At 36.7% G+C, this 18,555-nt stretch overlaps 1 protein-coding gene across 1 annotated transcript in view; it reads left to right on the forward strand.

The window, feature by feature from the left end:
• ARIH2 (ariadne RBR E3 ubiquitin protein ligase 2) overlaps positions 1-18,555 on the forward strand; it is a 63,548-nt gene continuing 44,993 nt past the window's right edge. The window contains exon 1 of the mRNA XM_044003418.1: positions 1-306. Within this exon, the coding sequence (XP_043859353.1) occupies positions 52-306 (255 nt within the window). The 5' untranslated portion in view covers positions 1-51. The remainder of the gene's footprint in view (positions 307-18,555) is intronic.

An 18,555-nucleotide genomic window follows, 5' to 3' on the forward strand; every position in this document is an offset into this window, starting at 1 on the left:
GGGGGGAAACAGCAACTGCTTTCCTGATCTGCAACTTGGCAGGACACTAAAATGTCTGTGGACATGAATAGCCAGGGATCTGACAGCAATGAAGAGGACTATGACCCAAATTGTGAGGAGGAAGACGAGGAAGAGGATGAGGACCCTGGGGATATAGAGGATTATTATGAGGGGGTAGCAAATGATGTCGAACAACAGGGAGCAGATGCCTTTGATCCAGAAGAATACCAGTTTACCTGCCTAACTTACAAGGAGTCAGAGGGCACCCTGAACGAGCACATGGCCAATTTGGCCACTATGTTAAAGGTGAGCAAATTTGCTGATTTCAAGAGTTATATGTTTTCAGAATATAAAAGGGGCGAGGGATGGGCAGAGGCTACTAAAAAATAAAGTAAAATTAACCTAAATATCAGAGGTAAGATTCTTGTTGTTGTTGTTTGTCCTTCGTTCTTGAAGAGGACTATGGCATCGGGGTGATGTCATGACTTGCACTGAATTGGATTTAAGTGAGGGAGGGCCGTGCAAGGTCACCAACCTCTCTCCTCCTAAGCCATCTAGATCCAGTGGCATGATATACATCAGGACAACTAGAGATGGCCCCTGATGTTTAAAACAATTGGGATTAAGTAATTTACCCAGGGTCACACAGCTATAAAGTGTCTGAGGTGAGATAACTTAGGTCCTTCCAACTTCAGGGTCAGTGCTCTTATCTACTGCACCACCTAGCTGCCCCTAAGATTCTTATAAGATTAAGGAAATTCCAGGTTTAGTGAAGGGCATTTGTTGGGCTTCTTTGTTCTTGTCACAAGTTGGGGAAGCTAGGTTTAAACATAGTTTATAAACATCTTTTGGAATATGTTTCTTGTATTCACTGATATGCTTTTTTTAAAAAATTTATTTTATTTTACATATAAGGTATTTTATTTTTTCCATTACATGTAAAGATAATTCTCAACTTTTGTTTATGCAAGCTTTACAATTTCAGATTTTTCTCCCTCCCTCCCCTCCCTCCCCCCTTCCCTAGACAGCAGGTAATCTGATATAGGTTATATTTATATATCTATATATCTATATACCTATACATATAGATATAGATATATCTATACACACATATATATATACACATAACAACATTAATCCTATTTCTGCATTAGTCCTGTTATAAGAGAAAAAATCAGAGCAATTATGAAAAACCTCAAAATAGAAAAAAACCCAACAGCACCAAAACCAAAAGAAATAGTATGGTTCATTCAGCATCTATGCTCCACAGTTCTTTTTTTTTTTTTTCTTGGATTTGGAGATCCTCTTCTATCATGAGTTCCCTGGAACTCTTCTGTACCATTGCATTGGTGAGAAGAATATAGTCCATCACAGTAGATCAACATTCAATGTTGATGATACTGTGTACAATGTTCTTCTGGTTCTGCTCATCTCACTCATCATCAGCTCACATAAGACCCTCCAGGTTTCTCTGAACTCCTCCTGTTCATCATTTCTTACAGCACAATAGTATTCCATTGTATTCATATACCACAACTTGTCCAGCCATTCCCCAATTGATGGGCACCCCCTCAACCTCCAATTCCTTGCTACCACGTAAAGAGCAGCTATAAATATTTTTGTACATGTGGGTCCCTTTCCCCTTTCCATGATTTCTTTGGGAAAAAGACCTAAAAGTGGTATTGCTGGGTCAAAGGGTATGCACAGCTTTATCGCCCTTTGGTCATAATTCCAAATTGCTCTCCAGAATGGTTGGATCAGTTCACAGCTCCACCAACAATGAATTAGTGTTCCAATTTTCAAACAGCTTCTCCAACATTTATTATTTTCCTTTTTTGTCATTTTGTCATTTTAGCCAATCTGATAGGTGTCAGGTGGTACCCACTGATATGCTTTAACCCTTAGTCTTCCAACTTACCACGCTATTTTAGTTCAAATTTAGAGAAGGAAAGCAATAGAGAAGACAAATCAGAAATGTATGAGTCATTAGAAGAATCAAATGGATTGCCATTTGTTTCAGAAAGTGAGTCACGTAAATTCTGAAGAGCTAAAAAATGATTACTATAAAACATCCCAACACAAATCCTCCACCCCATTGTTTATGAGTGACTAATAATAGATTTTGATAGCTTTCGTTGCCTTGAAAAATGACAAGCACTAGACTGATGATCTAACTTGTTTCATGTAATGATGACTAATATTTATTCTTAGGAGATATTTCTACTTCTGTCAAGTTGGTCTGAACAATAACTTTTTTTGCTGGGCAATGAGGATTAAGTGACTTGCGTAGGGCGAGCAATAACTCTTAAGAAGAGACTTAAAAGAAAACTAGTTCTCCTAGAACCTTGTGTCTTAGAGTACATCATTAAGGAGTGAAATGGTTCATATTAGTACTTTGGTTGATATCTCAAGGCTCTTGCTGACCCTTAGAGTGTTAGGGTGACTTAGAAAAGTTCCCAGGTTGCAACTTCCTGCTGCTCTGCAAATATGGACAATTCTTTCAAAGTGAAGGAATTTTTCCATACCCTGCCTTCTTTACTTTTGTAATTTAAGCATTGCATAGGCTTTCTGGTATACTCAACTTAGAGAATAGTATCAGAGTTCCTGAAAGGATTATTTTTAGTGAATAACATTTGTCACTGTTGAAATGCCTGACATAACCGTATCAGATGTTTTTAGACATCCCAAGTATGCCTTCTTTTTTTATTTTATTTTATTTTATTTTTATGTCTTTTTTTTTAGTGAGGCAATTGGGGTTAAGTGACTTGCCCAGGGTCACACAGCTAGTAAGTGTTAAGTGTCTGAGGCTGGATTTGAACTCAGGTCCTCCTGAATTCAGGGTCGGTGCTCTATCCACTGCACCACCTAGCTGCCCCTATTTTATTTTTTTGTGGGGCAATGAGGGTTAAGTGACTTGCCCAGGGTCACACAGCTAGTGTCAAGTGTCTAAGGCCGGATTTGAACTCAGGTACTCCTGAATCCAGGGTCGGTGCTTTATCCACTGTGCCACCTAGCTGCCCCCTGCAGAGCTAGGATTTGAACTAACCGTTCCAGACTTTTGAATCTAGTGCTGTTTTCCATTACACCAAGGTAAATGTCTCCTGGCATTACTGACACCTGGTGAACTTGGTGGGTTCCCTACCCTCTATGAATATCATCCAAAGTCTTAGTTTGCAAAAATCTAGTGTCCTGCCTACTTTTTTTAAAGAGGAGGAATAGGAGGTGGGCTAGCAATTGAAGAGGGATAGTGAGGGGTCTTATCTTGAGGAAAGCGTCTCCTTCTAGCCTAGAGGCATCTTTAGGAAGAGTCAAGAGGACTAGGCAAAGTCAGCTTTCTGAGGGAGAAAGGACCAAAAATCATATTGTGAAGTGAGGAATTTGAGAGCTGGAGGTTGGTAAAAGCTTGATTCTCCAAGGAAACTGGCTATTAAGAAATTTGGCCTAGGGGGGCAGCTAGGTGGCGCAGTGGATAAAACATTGGCCTTGGATTCAGGAGGACCTGAGTTCAAACCCGGCCTTAGACACTTGACACTATCTGTGTGACCCTGGGCAAGTCACTTAACCCTCATTGCCACACAAAAAACCAAAACCAAAACAAACAAAAAAGAAATTTGGCCTAGTAGTAAGTATTTTATGAACCTTTTTCTTTTTTTCTTTTTGTTTTTTTGTTTTAAATCATAAACACATTTTATTATTTTCCAGTTATACATAGAGATAGTTTTCAACATTTGTTTTTATAAAATTTCTAGTTCCAAATTTTTCTCCCTTTCCCCTCCCCAAGATAGGAAGCAATCTGATATAAGTTATATATGTACAATCACATTAAACATATTCCTGCATTAGTTATGTTGTAAAAGAACAATCAGAACAAAAGGGGAAAATCTCAAAAAAGGAAAACAAAAACCAAAAAAAGTAAAAACAGTATGGTTCAATCTGCATCCAGATTACACAGTTCTTTATTATGGACCTTTTTCAATCTCTGCATATGTGGGTTCAAGTTTGTGTGGACACATGAACCTTCTCTTTAATCTGCTTATCTTTCAGCACATTATAACTCTTTCATAAATGTAGTATTCATATTGTCAGTAATATGTACTGTAGTTTATGAGAACAGGGAGAGCGTGTTATAACTCTTTCATAAATGTATTCATATTGTCAGTAATATGTACTGTAGTTTATGAGAACAGGGAGGGCGTGTTATAACTCTTTCATAAATGTAGTATTCATATTGTCAGTAATATGTACTGTAGTTTATGAGAACAGGGAGGACCTTTCAGTCAGGGCTGACTGATAGCTCTGACATTTATCTCAAGTGTGCAGTAATTACTCATGAAGACATTTCGCAATCATCTAGTGAAGCCATAAATGTAGTAGCACTCTTGAAGTCTATGTATGTATAAATGGAAGGCCTCCTTCTGAAGGGCATATATTGCAATAAAGTATTACGTGGAGCATAGGGCTTTTAGTTCAGAAACAGCCCAGCTTTCATGCAAGAAATATTTAAGTTCAATTGTACATCCTCTGCACTGCTAGGGATGTTCCAAGGAATATGAAAGAAGACATAATCTTTTAAAAAAATCATAAAAGTATTTTATTATTTTCCAGATACATGTAAAGATAGTTTTCAACATTTGTTTTCATAAGATTTTTAGTTGCAAATTTTTTTCCCTCCTTTCCCTCCCAGCTCCCCAAGACAGGAAGAAATCTGTTATAGATTATTTATGTACAATCACATTAAACATATTTCTGCTTTAGCCATGTTGTGAAAGATCTATCTTTTACTCATTATTATTATTGCTGTGATCTTGAGTTCTGAAATTCCTCACTGATCTTACATCTTCCTATCTCTCACTCTTTTACTGCTCTCAAACCTATTTTTGTATGTGTTCTTATTGTGACTTTCTATCTATCTGTTTCCTCCCTGATATCAGTCTATTACCACTGCCCTTCATGTTCTTGATCCTGTTGTTGAACAATTCAGTTCTTGTATCTCTTGTTTCTTTTTTGTCTCACCAACTATACCTTGCCAAATGTCAATTTTGCAACCATCTATCTACCTTCTCTCTTAGTCATGTGCTCATGAAAGCTGCTGGAGAAAGTCATGTAACCATATTGATGGGGTCCATTACAAATTTACATCCTCTCATTTCAACTGGGCCCTTGCCTGCTACATAGCAATCTTTTTTTTTTTTTTTGTTCCCTGATTGTTTCTCTATATCCACGGCTTCTATTCCAGATTGCCTTTTCTCTCCCAAATCCTCTTCAGTATCTCCTGCCCCTTTCTCCCATCAGAGAACCTCACTTTTTACTTACTAAGGATATAGAGACTATCCAATACTTTTTTCTCCCTTATTCTATACCACAGAAAACATCACCATTCTTCCAATTATCCAGGTTTACAATCTTGGAGTCATTTTTGACTCAGACCTCTGCTTTACTATTATATCACCCCTTCCATATGTAATTATTTATCTAATTTTGTGGATTCTACATTCACAGTTTCTCACATCTCAGACTCTCATCACTTCTTGCCTTAATTTTTTTTTTTTTTTAGTGAGGCAATTGGGGTTAAGTGACTTGCCCAGGGTCACACAGCTAGTAAGTGTTAAGTGTCTGAGGCCGGATTTGAACTCAGGTCCTCCTGACTCCAGGGCCGGTGCTCTATCTACTGCACCATCTAGCTGCCCCCTCCTGCCTTAATTATTGCAATAGCTTTATAACAGGTCCATCCAGTTTCTTCTCTTTTCAGTCAACCTGTTGCCCAGTTCTTAAAATAATATTCTTGAGACACAGGTCTGACCATCTTTTTCTCCTTTCATAAATTTTCAGTAGGATAAAATAAAATGTTCTCAATCTGCAGTTTAATGTCCTCTATAATCTGGTTCCCACCTGCCTCTCTTTTTTTTTCCTTTTTCTTTCTTTTTTTTTTTGGTGAGGCAATTGGGGTTAAGTGACTTGCCTAGGGTCACACAGCTAGTAAGTGTTAAGTGTCTGAAGCTGGATTTGAACTGGGATCCTCCTGAATCCAGGGCTGGTGCTCTATCCACTGTGCCAGCTAGCTGCCCCCCACCTGCCTTTCAATACTGGTTTCATATTACTTCTCTTCACGAACTTTGTCTCAGTTCCAGAGGGATATTGGTTATTTCCCAAATGAGGCATTACATTTCCATGCATTAGGTAAAGTGTCCCCCATGCCTAGAATGTGCTCCTTTGTCATCTTTACCTCTTAGGACCCCAAGCCTCCTCTTTCAGTGTTCAGTTTGGGAGCCACTACCTATTTGAACCCTTTCCTATTCCCCTCAGTTTTAATTTTTTCTCCTATAGGGTAATTTCTATTTCCATACTTCTATGCATATAGAATATAAGGCCTTTGAGAGCAGGGACTGCCTTTGCTTTTTCTGCTTTGCACTGAATACATCCTTACCTGAATGTTTATTGAATTGTGACATTATCTTTCTTAAGTTCACAAGAACTGTAAGCAGCAGAACCAGTTTTAGAATTACTCCATTGTCTCTTCTTTATATTCTAATATACATTATACTCAAAAGTATCTACTTAGATCTGAACTAAGTTCTCAGTTCATAGATCCAGAATTAGTGAGAAATAGAAAACAAAAACCTTGAAAAATATTAAAAATTTCATTTAGTTTTCTTTTCTAGCATGAGTTTTGCTACCTAACAAGATATGTAGCAATTTTTACAAGAATTCATTTCCATGGTGATTTCTGACTGAATTGTGATGGAATGGGAAAATTGTTTTCAAGAATACCTTGTCTTGCCATATTCTCTTCATAAGATTTGTTTTCAACTCTACGATAGTTGGAAAAATCTTTTAAAATTCCCTTTTTTCCTTTCTGCTAAACATTTTTACACTTGTGGACCATTTGCAACTATGGTTACTCTGGCCATGATTTCAAAAGAGAAAATCTAGCATTCTAAGTGCAAGCAGAATGTGGGAATGGTCAGGGTAACAGTAATCCCGTGTTCAGAGTCCTAGGGACTCTTCGTCTCATTTCTCCCATCACACTGAACAAATAGAGGCACGCTTCTTGTTTCTCATAACCACTTCTAAACTGTTCCTTGGTCACTGTCAGTCAGCAATCTCTCCTCCTTTGAGATTTGTTCCTTCTGTTTAATTGACCAGTACAAATTCTTATTTATTTTGCCTAATCATCTACTGGCCTCCGGGAACATTATCCTTTTTTTCCCCACTTAATGGTATTTTATTTTTTCCTAATTACATGTAAAGATAGTTTTCAACATTCATTTTTGTAAGATTTTGAATCCCAAATTTTTCTCCCTCTCCCTCTTTCTTCCCACTCCCCAAGTCAGTGAACAGTCTAATATAGGTTATACAGTACAATCTTGTTAAATATATGTCCACCTTAATCATATTGTGAAAGAAAAATCAGAACAAAAGGGCAAAACCATGAAAAAGAAAAAACAAAACAAAAAAGTGAAATACTATGCCTCAATCTGCATCCAAACTCCATAGTTCTTTCTCTGGATGTGGATACCATTTTCCTTCATGAGTCTTTTGGAATTGTTTTGGATCATTGTATTGCTAAGAAGAACTAAGTCTATCATAGTTGATTATTGCACAATGTTGCTGTTACTGTGTATAATGTTCTCCTGGTTCTGCTCCTGTGTTCAGAAGCATCTGGTTTTTGTTTTCTTGTTATTTGCTCTGTGAAGCAATAAGAGGCCATAACATATATGATACCACCCTTTATGTATGTAGCTCCTTTCTCTCACTAGCTGGAAGAATGAGTGTTTGAAGGAGGAACTGGTTAGTTGTTCTTAGTGAATTTTCCCTATTGCCTGGATTCACAGATTCTAGATGTAAGTTTCATATCCAGGTATCTAGGAATTTGCAGGTTGTACCTTCTTGTGAGTGAACTACTGACTTGGCAAAGGATTACAGGTATTTTCCAAGTAGATGTTAAATTTCTATGATTCAGAAGTGGTTAGTTTTTACTATACATTAGACCAGTCTAAACTGTCCTTACTGTAAGTTTGAAGACAGGTAGTGCTTTGTAGAGGGAGGGGTGGTGGTGGTGGTGGTGGTGATGGTGGTGGTGGTGTGTGTGTGTGTGTGTGTGTGTGTGTGTGTGTGTGTGTGTGTGTGTGTGTGAGAGAGAGAAATGTTGGGTCACACTTTGAGGCCAACTGCAGTGCTGGAATTTCCCTTCTCTTGCCAACTTCAAAAGGTCATCATCATGAACAACTTTTGAGTGTCTGCTGTAGCCATGTCTCTGCACTTAGCATATTCACTGTTTTCCAGAGAAGATATTTTTACTTAATTGCAGATTTAAATCCTGAGATATTCCTGTGTTTGCCAGTTGTGCAACAGACAAAACTTTATTTTCAAATTTTTATTACTATATTTTGTTTTGATACACTTTACTCTCCCCCGTCCCCTTCCCCCAACAAGGAGGTAGTGTCTTTAACTTTGATAGTCTGATGCTAATTTTGACCAGTTTTGTTGCCTCTCACTTTTGGCTTGTATCACATTGTTATAGGTCATTGTGTATAATATTGTTCCTGTGTCTTTGCCTTTTTTCAGTCTTCATCATTTTTATGCACGTCTTCCATGTTTTTCTGAATTTGTCACATTTATAATCATATATTATAGTAAAACTCATATGTGTTTGGTCATTCCCTAATTGTTGGGTGTGTATTTTGTTTCCAGCTTTCAAAATATCTTAAAGGGTCTTTTGAAACTTTTATCATTTTTGTTCCATTCCTCTCTTAGGAACCACATGGACTTGGTCTCCTATTGTTTGTGGAATGGTTCTGCTTTCCTGTTTCCAGTGCTTCAAAATGGGCAGCCAGGTGCCATAGTGGATAGAGTTCTGGGTCTGGAGTCAGGAAGACCTGAGTTCAAATCCAGCCTCAGACATTTAATTGTTGTGTGACCCTGGATAAATAACTTAACCTGTGTCTGCCTCAGTTTCCTCATCTGTAAAATGGGGCTAATGATAGCACACACCTCCCCAGGGTTGTTTTGAAGATCAGTGAGATAATAATTGTAAAGCACTTAGCATAGTGGCTGACACATAGTAAACGCTATATAAATGTTAACTATCATTATTATTATTATTATTATTTAGAATCAATTATGAATGAGTTCGTTACTGTCTGTCCCCTCATCTCCATTTTTCTCCTGGACCATTTTTTCTTCTTTACCACAAAGAATAAAAGGTGCTGGGGGCAAGGGGAGGACAAATAAAGTGTATTTTTAGGTAAAGAAGTGGGGTATAGACATTCCCATTTTTATCTTTAGTAAATCCTGGCCTGAATTATAGTATCACCTGTAGTACTGAAATATTTAGTTGCCTTTGGCTGTATAGCTGACTTACTTAGGACTAATTTGTTGGCAGACCAACTGCCTTTGTTAAATGTAGAAAAACCCTTTCATGTCTAGACCCTTAGTCCCCTTTGCTTCACCAGGAAAGGTTTGAAAGGGAAAAACTTCTGATTCTCAAAGGCATCTATGACAGGGGAAGGCTGTAGGGAGGAGTTGAGAGTAAAGGAAAGCAGAGTGGAATGAAGCACAAGGCAGCATCTCACTCTCCCAAGATAGGTTCTCACAGAACATCAAAGACCCTCATGTTAAAAAGTAAGTACAAGAATGTAAATTTGAAATGATTAAATGCAGTTTGCTTGGTAAAAAAAGAATAAAGGGTGTGCATGGGAGCTATCATCCAGGAATTCTGCCTTTTGTAGGATGCTTGAAGTAGGCATTCCTTGACTTGAGGACATGCTGTTTATGTAGTATCATTTGAATTGAATTTGGGAAAATGGACTCAAAGAAATCACAAGAAGCCTAGAATGCTTATTTTCTTTGTACCAACAGATTTTGGCTCAGTTGGAATCAGCATGGTATAGTGGAAAGAGTGCTGCATTTGTGTTCTGGACCTTGGCTTGCCTACTACCTGTAATGCAGTTCCTCATCTTTAAATTGAGGGGCTTGGACTAAGGTCCCTTAATTTAAATGAAATCAAGAATTTAAATTAAGCCCTTAATCTATGAACTCTGTGACAAAAGTAAAATCAGTTGTTTTCATTGTTGATAGTGTATAGCTACCCAAGAAGGATATGAGGAGCAATGTCTATATTTGTAAATGTAATAAAATGTGTTGTTGGTGGTGTTGTTTTGTTTTGGTGAGGCAGTTGGGGTTAAGTGACTTGCCCAGGATCACACAGGTAGTAAGTATCAAGTGTCTGAGGCTGGATTTGAACTCAGGTCCTCCTGATTCCAGGGCCAGTACTCTATCCACTGCGCCACCTAGCTGCCCCATGTTGTTGTTTTTTATGACTGAATTTTACTTTATAATTAGTAGTTCCCTGATATTTCAACATTGGTTAAATGAGGTATAATTTGTCAGGATCCATTCTTTCGTTCTCCTCCATGCACACCTTTGTAGCTGGTCTTAATCAGTTGCTCTAGATGAAAAAAATTAATCACCTCGTAGCCAATCTGCTAAGGATACTCTTCAAATTTAGCTACTGATATTTTGTTGAGATGTGATGGTGACTTTGGGTTTTATACTGTGCAAGCTCTGGCAGATCTTACCACTTTGGAAAGACTTAGGGCCCAGAAGTACACTCTACTGGAAACCAATTCATCAAGTCAACAAATATTTATTGAGTGCCTGTGCCTAAGACATAAACTAGAAACTCTGAGAGATACCAAAAAAATTATTTAGGGATCTCTACCCTCAAGAAGTTTCCAGCTCTCCTAGCCTCCTGATTTCTCCCCTAATCTACTTCTTAGATTTCTGGTTTCCCATGTTACCCATTTCCTGACATAGAAGTGATGCACTTAGGGTACAGTGCAGATTGATATGTTTTTTAAGGCATAGCCAATGTAGAAGTTTGTTTTGCTTAACTATGTATATTTTTTTTACAAGGATTTTTTTCTTTTTTCTTTTTTTTTCCTTAGGGCCAGGGGGAGGAGGAAAGAAGTTGGCAGGGAAAGAAAATAGATTTGTTACCTGCAAAAAAATCCTTTCCTCCAAAACTCTCAACTTATGTTTTTACCTACTTTAGGTTTTTTCTTCTCCGCCCAGCTGTTAGTGCCTTTTTGTATGTATTTTTAATGAATTCTGTATATACTTTTACATGTATATGTTGTTTCCCTAATAGAATATAAGCTCCTTGAGGGCAAGCAGATTTATTTTATTTTATTTTTTTGGTAAGGCAATTGGGGTTAAGTGACTTGCCCAGGGTCACACAGCTAGTAAGTGTTAAGTGTCTGAGGCTGGATTTGAACTCGGGTCCTCCTGAATCCAGGGCTGGTGCTCTATCCACAGTGCCACCTAGCTGCCCCAGAATTTTTGTTTTTTTAATCTCTGCATCTCCAGTGTGTAAAGGTGCTTAATAAATGCTTGTTTATTGATTGATCCAGTTCATCCTTCAAGCTGTTGTTACATAAACCTTTCTAAAGTACTGCCTTAGTCATACCTCTCATCAAAAACAAGGCAACTCTCTGTACTCCATAATCTGGCATTCAAGCCATTCTGTGGTCTAGCCTCAATATACTGTATCTTTTTCAGTTTCACTTTACTTTCCATTCCCTAAATGCACCTTGTGCCTTCCTTCTTCTATGCCTTTTTCTTTTCTTTATTTTTTTATAAGCAATAGTATTTTTTTTTTAGTTTTCAACATTTATTTTTGTAAGATTTTGAGTTGCAAGTTTTCCCCCACATTCCTTTCCTTCCCCCCTCCCCAAGACAGCAATCAATATGACATAGGTTATATATATGTACAATCATATTAAACATATTTCCATATTAGTCATGTTGTGAAAGAATCAGAACAAAAGGGAAAAACCACAAGGAAGAAAAAAACCCACAAAGTTAAAATAGTCTGCTTCAATTTGCAATTCAGACTCCATAGTTTTTCTGGATGTGGAGAGCATTTTCCATTATGAGTCTTTTGGAATTGTCTTGGATCATTGTATTGCTGTGAAGAGTTAAGTCTATCACACTTTATCATTGTATAATGTTGCTGTTACTATTTACAGTGTGCTCCTGGTTCTGCTCACTTCACTCAGCATCAGTTTGTGTAAGTTTCCAGGTTTTTCTGAAATTTTCCTGAGTGAGCTATAATCTTGTTGGAGTGACTAAAATTACCGACAAGAAAGAAGTATAGAACAGTTTTTAATTTTTTGGTGGTTTGATAGCACAAAAATACTCTGAAAAGTCAGAGGCTACAGTGTGAACTACAGTACTCCTGTTATTTCGGGGTTTCTAAAAAGTGGAAAGGTCAGTGGAGTTGAAAAGCGTTCTTGCAGATGAGAAGATCACAGAAATAAAAAGAACTTTCTTATCAGCAGACCTTTAATTAATCCTGGTGTGATCTGGTTTAAGATATTTGAGATTGATATAGACATATAGACATATATATATATATGTTAAATAGATTTATGTTTGTCTTCAGAGAGATATGATAGGAGTGGCACTTAAAGGATGGAAATCTTATTTTTAACTTCATTCCTTCTCCCTTAAAGATGTAAAAATGCCTGACATAACCGTATCAGATGTTTTTAGACATCCCAAGTATGCCTTCTTTTTTTATTTTATTTTATTTTATTTTTATGTCTTTTTTTTTTTTTTAGTGAGGCAGTTGGGGTTAAGTGACTTGCCCAGGGTCACACAGCTAGTAAGTGCAAGTGTGTGAGGCTGGAATTGAACTCAGGTACTCCTGAATCCAGGGCTGGTGCTTTATCCACTGTGCCACCTAGCTGCCCCCCAAGTATGCCTTCTCAACCCTCTTCCCCCTGACTCTCATGATCAGTTTTTCTGTAATCTAATACAAAGTCTGTCTCCAATAGGAAGGGATCCTGATTAGGGAACATCAGATGGAATTTAATTGCCTTTATTCCCATCTGCTGTGTGTCATCCAGTTCATGTTTCTAAACCTTAGCATTTAAAAGGAAAAGTGACTTAAACAGAAAAGCCATTATTTGATATTTTCTTCTGAATCTTAAATTTTTAGATACATACAAGTTAGCAGTAGATAATACAAATACCTTCTGGGTAGAAAGGTGTTTCTAGTTTCTAGCACTGCTATTTGCAGTTTCATGAGGAAACTTGGACTTCCATTTCTTTTAATAATGGTAGCTAAATATGAGATTAATTAGTTCAACTTGTGGATAAACTAACTTAAGGGAAGAATTTGATTTTCCTGTTAACGCTGCTGTTGTTTACCTCTCTTCATGAACCACATTTTTTTGTTTGTTTGTTTTCATGGGTTTTTTCCCATATAAATATTTTATAATTTTCCAGTTACATTTAGAGATAGTTTTCAACATTTGTTTTTATAAGCTTTCTGGTTTCGAATTTTTCTCCCTCTCCCCTCCCTTCCCCAAGACATCAAGTAATCTGATATAGGTTATATATGTACAATCACATTAAGCATATTTCTGTATTAGTCATGTTATGAGAGAAGAATCAGAGCAAAAAGGAAAAACCTCAAAAAAGAAAAACAAAAACAGTAGAAATAGTATGGTTCAATCTGTATGCAGATTCAACAGTTGTTTTTTCTGGATTTGGAGAGCATGTTGCATCATGAGTCCTTTGGAACTATCTTGGACTATTGTACTGCTGAGAAGAATCAAGTCTATCACAGTTGATCAACATACAACGTTGTTAATACTGTGTACAGTGTTCTTCTGGTTCTGCTTATCTCACTCATCATCAGTTCATGCAAATGGACCACATTTTTTAAGCAATAAATGTGAATTTCCATAGGATTAATACAGTGGGAAAGAGTTTGATCAAAATATTTCTTCTCTGTCTTGCATTGCTTCCGGTAACAACTTATAATGAATGTGTACATGCTTAGCAGGTTTGGCCTTTGCCTTTAGAAAGTGAGTAGGCCTTTGTGACTCTGGCTCTTGTTTCTCTCCAGCTCCTCCTACAAGAGCCTTCAGCTTCCATTTCGAGGGGAGTGCTTATTTATTGCTTGTGCTCACTTTTTTTTGTCTGCATCTCTGTCAAAGACAACAGGACTTTGAATCAGTTTTGCCCTCTTAGGAATATAAGCACAGCTTTAAATGCAGTAAGTTTTCATGGTAGTTCTGCTTGCAGCACAGAATATCTAAGTACTGAACTTGAACTTGTAATTAGAAGTCTTGGGTTCACTCTATAGATGCATTCTAAGCACTGAGTACAGTGTAACTATTACCTCCCTTGATCTGAATCTCATTTTAATAATACACCTTAGAATTGTACACACACACACACCATAAGAATAACATGTTTTGAGTATGATGTAGTTACCTATGTGATATGTTGCATATAATGATATATCATAAATATAAAATATCATAGTTGTATCTTTTAGATGACAGATGATATGTAATGGATGTGATAAATATTATGTTACATTGTGTTATATTGTAAACTACCATTTATGCACCCAAATTATATGCATTTTATGATGTTTATGCTGACACATAACTAAATTCTTTTATTTTAAGGAGTTAAAAAAAAAGTCCCGGGAGTGACTTACATGAACTGATGTTGAATGAGAATATGGTACACAGTATCAACAACATTGTGTTTTGATCAACTGCGATAGACTTGACTCTTCTCAGCAATGCAGTGGTCCAATATAGTTACAAAGGACTCATGATGGAAAATGCTCTCAAAATCCAGAAAAAAGAACTGTGGAAGCTAGATGCAGATTGAACTATACTATTTCTACTTTTTTTGTCTTTCTTTTTTGAGGTTTTTCCCTTTTGTTCTGATTCTTCTTTCACAGCATGAATAATGCAGAATTATGTTTAATGTGATTGTACATTTATAACCTATATCAGATTGCTTGCTGTCTTGGGGAAGGAGGGAGAACAATTTGGAACTAGAAATCTTATAAAAACAAATGTTGGGAGCAGCTAGGTGGTGCAGTGGATTAAGCACTGGCCCTGGATTCAGGAGTACCTGAGTTCAAATCTGGCCTCAGACACTTGACACTTACTAGCTGTGTGACCATCGGCAAGTCACTTAACCCCAATTGCCCAGCAAAAAAACCCAAAAAACAAATGTTGAAAACTATCTCTACATGTAACTAGAAAATAAAAAAATACTTTTATGATTAAAAAAGTCTTGGGTTCAAATCCTTGCTCTGGCCTTTGCTGGGCAACTTTGTTGGGCAAATCATTTTATTTTTTTTGAGCTTCAGTTAATAGGAGTGATATTTTCACTTCTTATTATTTTATAAACGGTAATGCTATAGAAATTTCCAAAAATTTTTTAGTACTAAACTAATTTGTACATTATGGAAAGAGTACAGATATCTTCAATATGGCACAAAACTTTTTCAGATAGAGCCTTTTTGCTAAGTAAAAGTATATCTCTTCCTTACACCTCCCCCCCCCCCAATGATTGAAAGAATAATCAACCTTTTTTTCTATAATGCCTCTTTATTAGAATTTGAGAAGGGGCTCTAAGTGGCCTTTTGGGCTAGGGATTTCCCAAAGGGGATTGGAATGATAATGCGTCAGTAAAATATTTTGATCTTTGAGATCTCTTTATTGCTTAAAAAAAAAAGATGATTTTTTAAAAAAAGATCTCATGTTTCACTCTGGATAAATGTATTTGTTTTGGGTATTATGTTTTGTGCTGAACTTAATACTATTAAGGTCACAGCTGTTTGTCAGGACTGAGTAAAGATAGGATTCTTTGGAAATGTTCAAATTCTTTTTTTTTTTTTTTTAAGTGAGGCAATGGGGTTAAGTGACTTGCCCAGGGTCACACAGCTAGTAAGTGTTAAATGTCTGAGGCCGGATTTGAACTCAGGTACTCCTGACTCCAGGGCGGGTGCTCTATCCACTGTACCACCTAGCTGCCCCCAAATTCTTTATCAATATCTTATAGCATGTAGAAAATGCATTTTTAGTAGTGGATTCTCCAGCCATGATTCAGCAACATCCTCCCATCCTTTCTTAGACTGGTATTAGAAAGGAAGAAGCGACAGAATTGTGATTAATATGCTTGATTTTGTTCCTTTATCTAAGGGTTGAGTGTACCTGATAAATAGCTTCCTAATTCTATAAGACCTCTCCCCTCATAAAAACTCCTTCAACTTATGTATTCATTGCTATGAAAAGGCACCAGTGGTTCGCATCCCTTCACACTTTTCTATTTTCCTACCTTCCTATCACCTTCATCTATGTCTTGAACTTTACCTTTGCTTTTTCTATTCAGCCCCTATCTAATCTCTCCACTGCAAAACAACTCCCTTGCCCTGCTTAATCCTCATTTTTCTCAGTTTTGACCCATGTTCTTGGGTCATACCAGTAGACATTGTCTTTTCAGCTTTGTTCCCTTGATCCAAAGCTTTGTTCCTATTCATGGGATCACAACATTAGAGTTGGAAGGGACCTTAGAGGCTATATAGTGCAACCCCTTCATTTTACACACAAGGAACTTAGAATCTTTGATTTAATTCTTGTCTTCTAGCTCTTTGCTGTTTACCTTAGACTCCATCCCAACACAGCTTCCTTGTCAACCACAGATTACCTTGTAAATTGACATTGGATTACTAGTTAAGCCAAGAAGCTGTTATATAGCATTGCTATTATATAGCAATAACACAGGACATGGGATGAAAAAAAATGTAGACCTAAAAGAATTCAGGCAGTTGGCAAGTAAGAATTTTTTAATAAAAATTGAAACTACAACCTGTATTTTTTCAGGCCACTGATGCTCACTGCCATCAGATGTATCATCACTATGACATTGGTAAGTGTGGGAAGCGCTGGTGACAAGTTTGGTGGGCAGATACATTTATTTTAAAAATATGACAGGTTGACTAAAACTAACCAGTAGTCTAATAGACGTAGTCCATTTTTATCTTTTTAAATTAAATACTCTTATTATTGGTTAAAACATGGGGGCAGCTAGGTGGCATAGTAGATAAAAGCACCAGCCCTGGATTCAGGAGGACCTGAGTTCAAACCGGCCTCAGACACTTAACACTACTAGCTCTGTGACCCAGGGCAAGTGACTTAATTCTCATTGCCCCACAAAAAAAAAAAATTAAAATAAATAAAAACAAACTGTATTCTTTGAGTTTTATCTAAAAAATCATGTGAATAGTTGATAAAAATGCCTATCATTCTAATTGCCTTAGTATTCCAACTAACAGCAACTGAAATTGCCTTTCAGTTTTAAACTTTTCAGGAGATCCGTGAAAGTTTGAGCAAATGGAAGCATGTTCTCAATAGTAGCACATAGTGGTGCTTAATAAAAGCTTGTTGACTAAGTAGATGTGGAGGAAAAATAACTAGGTGGTAAGCTTCAGGGACTGTCTTTTTCCATTTTTCTCTATTAGCACCTAGCAGCATCTGAATCTTGTATATAATAAATGTTTGAATGACTTAAGTGAATAAAAGAACAAATGGATGAACTAGAAGATCCAAGATTATTGGCTTTAAATTTCCTTATCCTTTTTTTTTTTGAAACTTTCTTAGAATTTTATTTTCCAAATTACATGTAAAAGCAAATTTTGACAATTTTTTTAAACTTTGTGTTCCAACTTCTTTTCCTCCTTCCCTTCCCACCCCCACCCCAAGAACTCAAACAATTCAATATGAATTATACATGAATAGTCACGGAAAACAATTCTACATTAGCTAGGTTGTGAGAGAAAACAGAAAAAAACAAAACTTCAGATTAAGGAATTATCAAAAAAAAATATTTCAGTCTGTTTTCAGATACCATCTTTCCTTATACTTTAACTAGAAAAAACAAAACAAAACTTTTCTTTTGAACCAGAAAATTTTGCCCCTCTAAGCCTTAGGAGGAGTTAGGATCTCATAGCTTGAAAATCACTTGATTGACATATTGTAATCGACTTGGAAATGTAGAAATACCCCCCCAAAAAGCTGACTCGTGAAGTGTTAACTTCTGAGAGGGGAAGAAAAAAATATTAACTAAAAATTCTAGAGAGAAGATAGTACAATGGGTAACAAAAAATATTTAGGTTATAGATCTGACTCTTGATTATAATCTTCCTTCACATATACATGCCCACAAACAACTGTTGTAATCATCAATATATGTATTAGATTCTGTACTAGGGAAGCTGCTTTTTTCCTGAGAATTCAGTTCAGTTTAATAAATATTAAGCAGTTGACCATACGCAAGATACTGTGCTAGGCCCTGGAAAAGAGTAGCATGTTTAGTGATAGAATCTGTAAGGGAGGTGACTTTTCTTGACTAATGTAGATAAAGAACAGAGTTCTAATTTGGCCTCAGACATTTGACACTTCCTAGCTGTGTGACTCTAGGCAAGTCACTTAACCCCAATTGCTTCACCAAAAAAACCCAAACCAAAAGAACAAGCTACCTTTTTACATTTGTCTGATTAAGCCATGAACAGTAACAATGTATTTTATAGTACTGGGATGCTAAAATGTGACATTCAGTTATTGGATGGCCTCATTGACTCATTAATAATTTAAAATTCCCATTAGTGTAGCAGATATCAGTGTCTTCCATGGTTATTAAGACATAGTGTGTGGTTCCAATACATTTTTGGGG

The sequence above is a fragment of the Dromiciops gliroides genome, chromosome 1, assembly GCF_019393635.1.
Source record: "Dromiciops gliroides isolate mDroGli1 chromosome 1, mDroGli1.pri, whole genome shotgun sequence".
Lineage (NCBI taxonomy): Eukaryota > Metazoa > Chordata > Mammalia > Microbiotheria > Microbiotheriidae > Dromiciops > Dromiciops gliroides.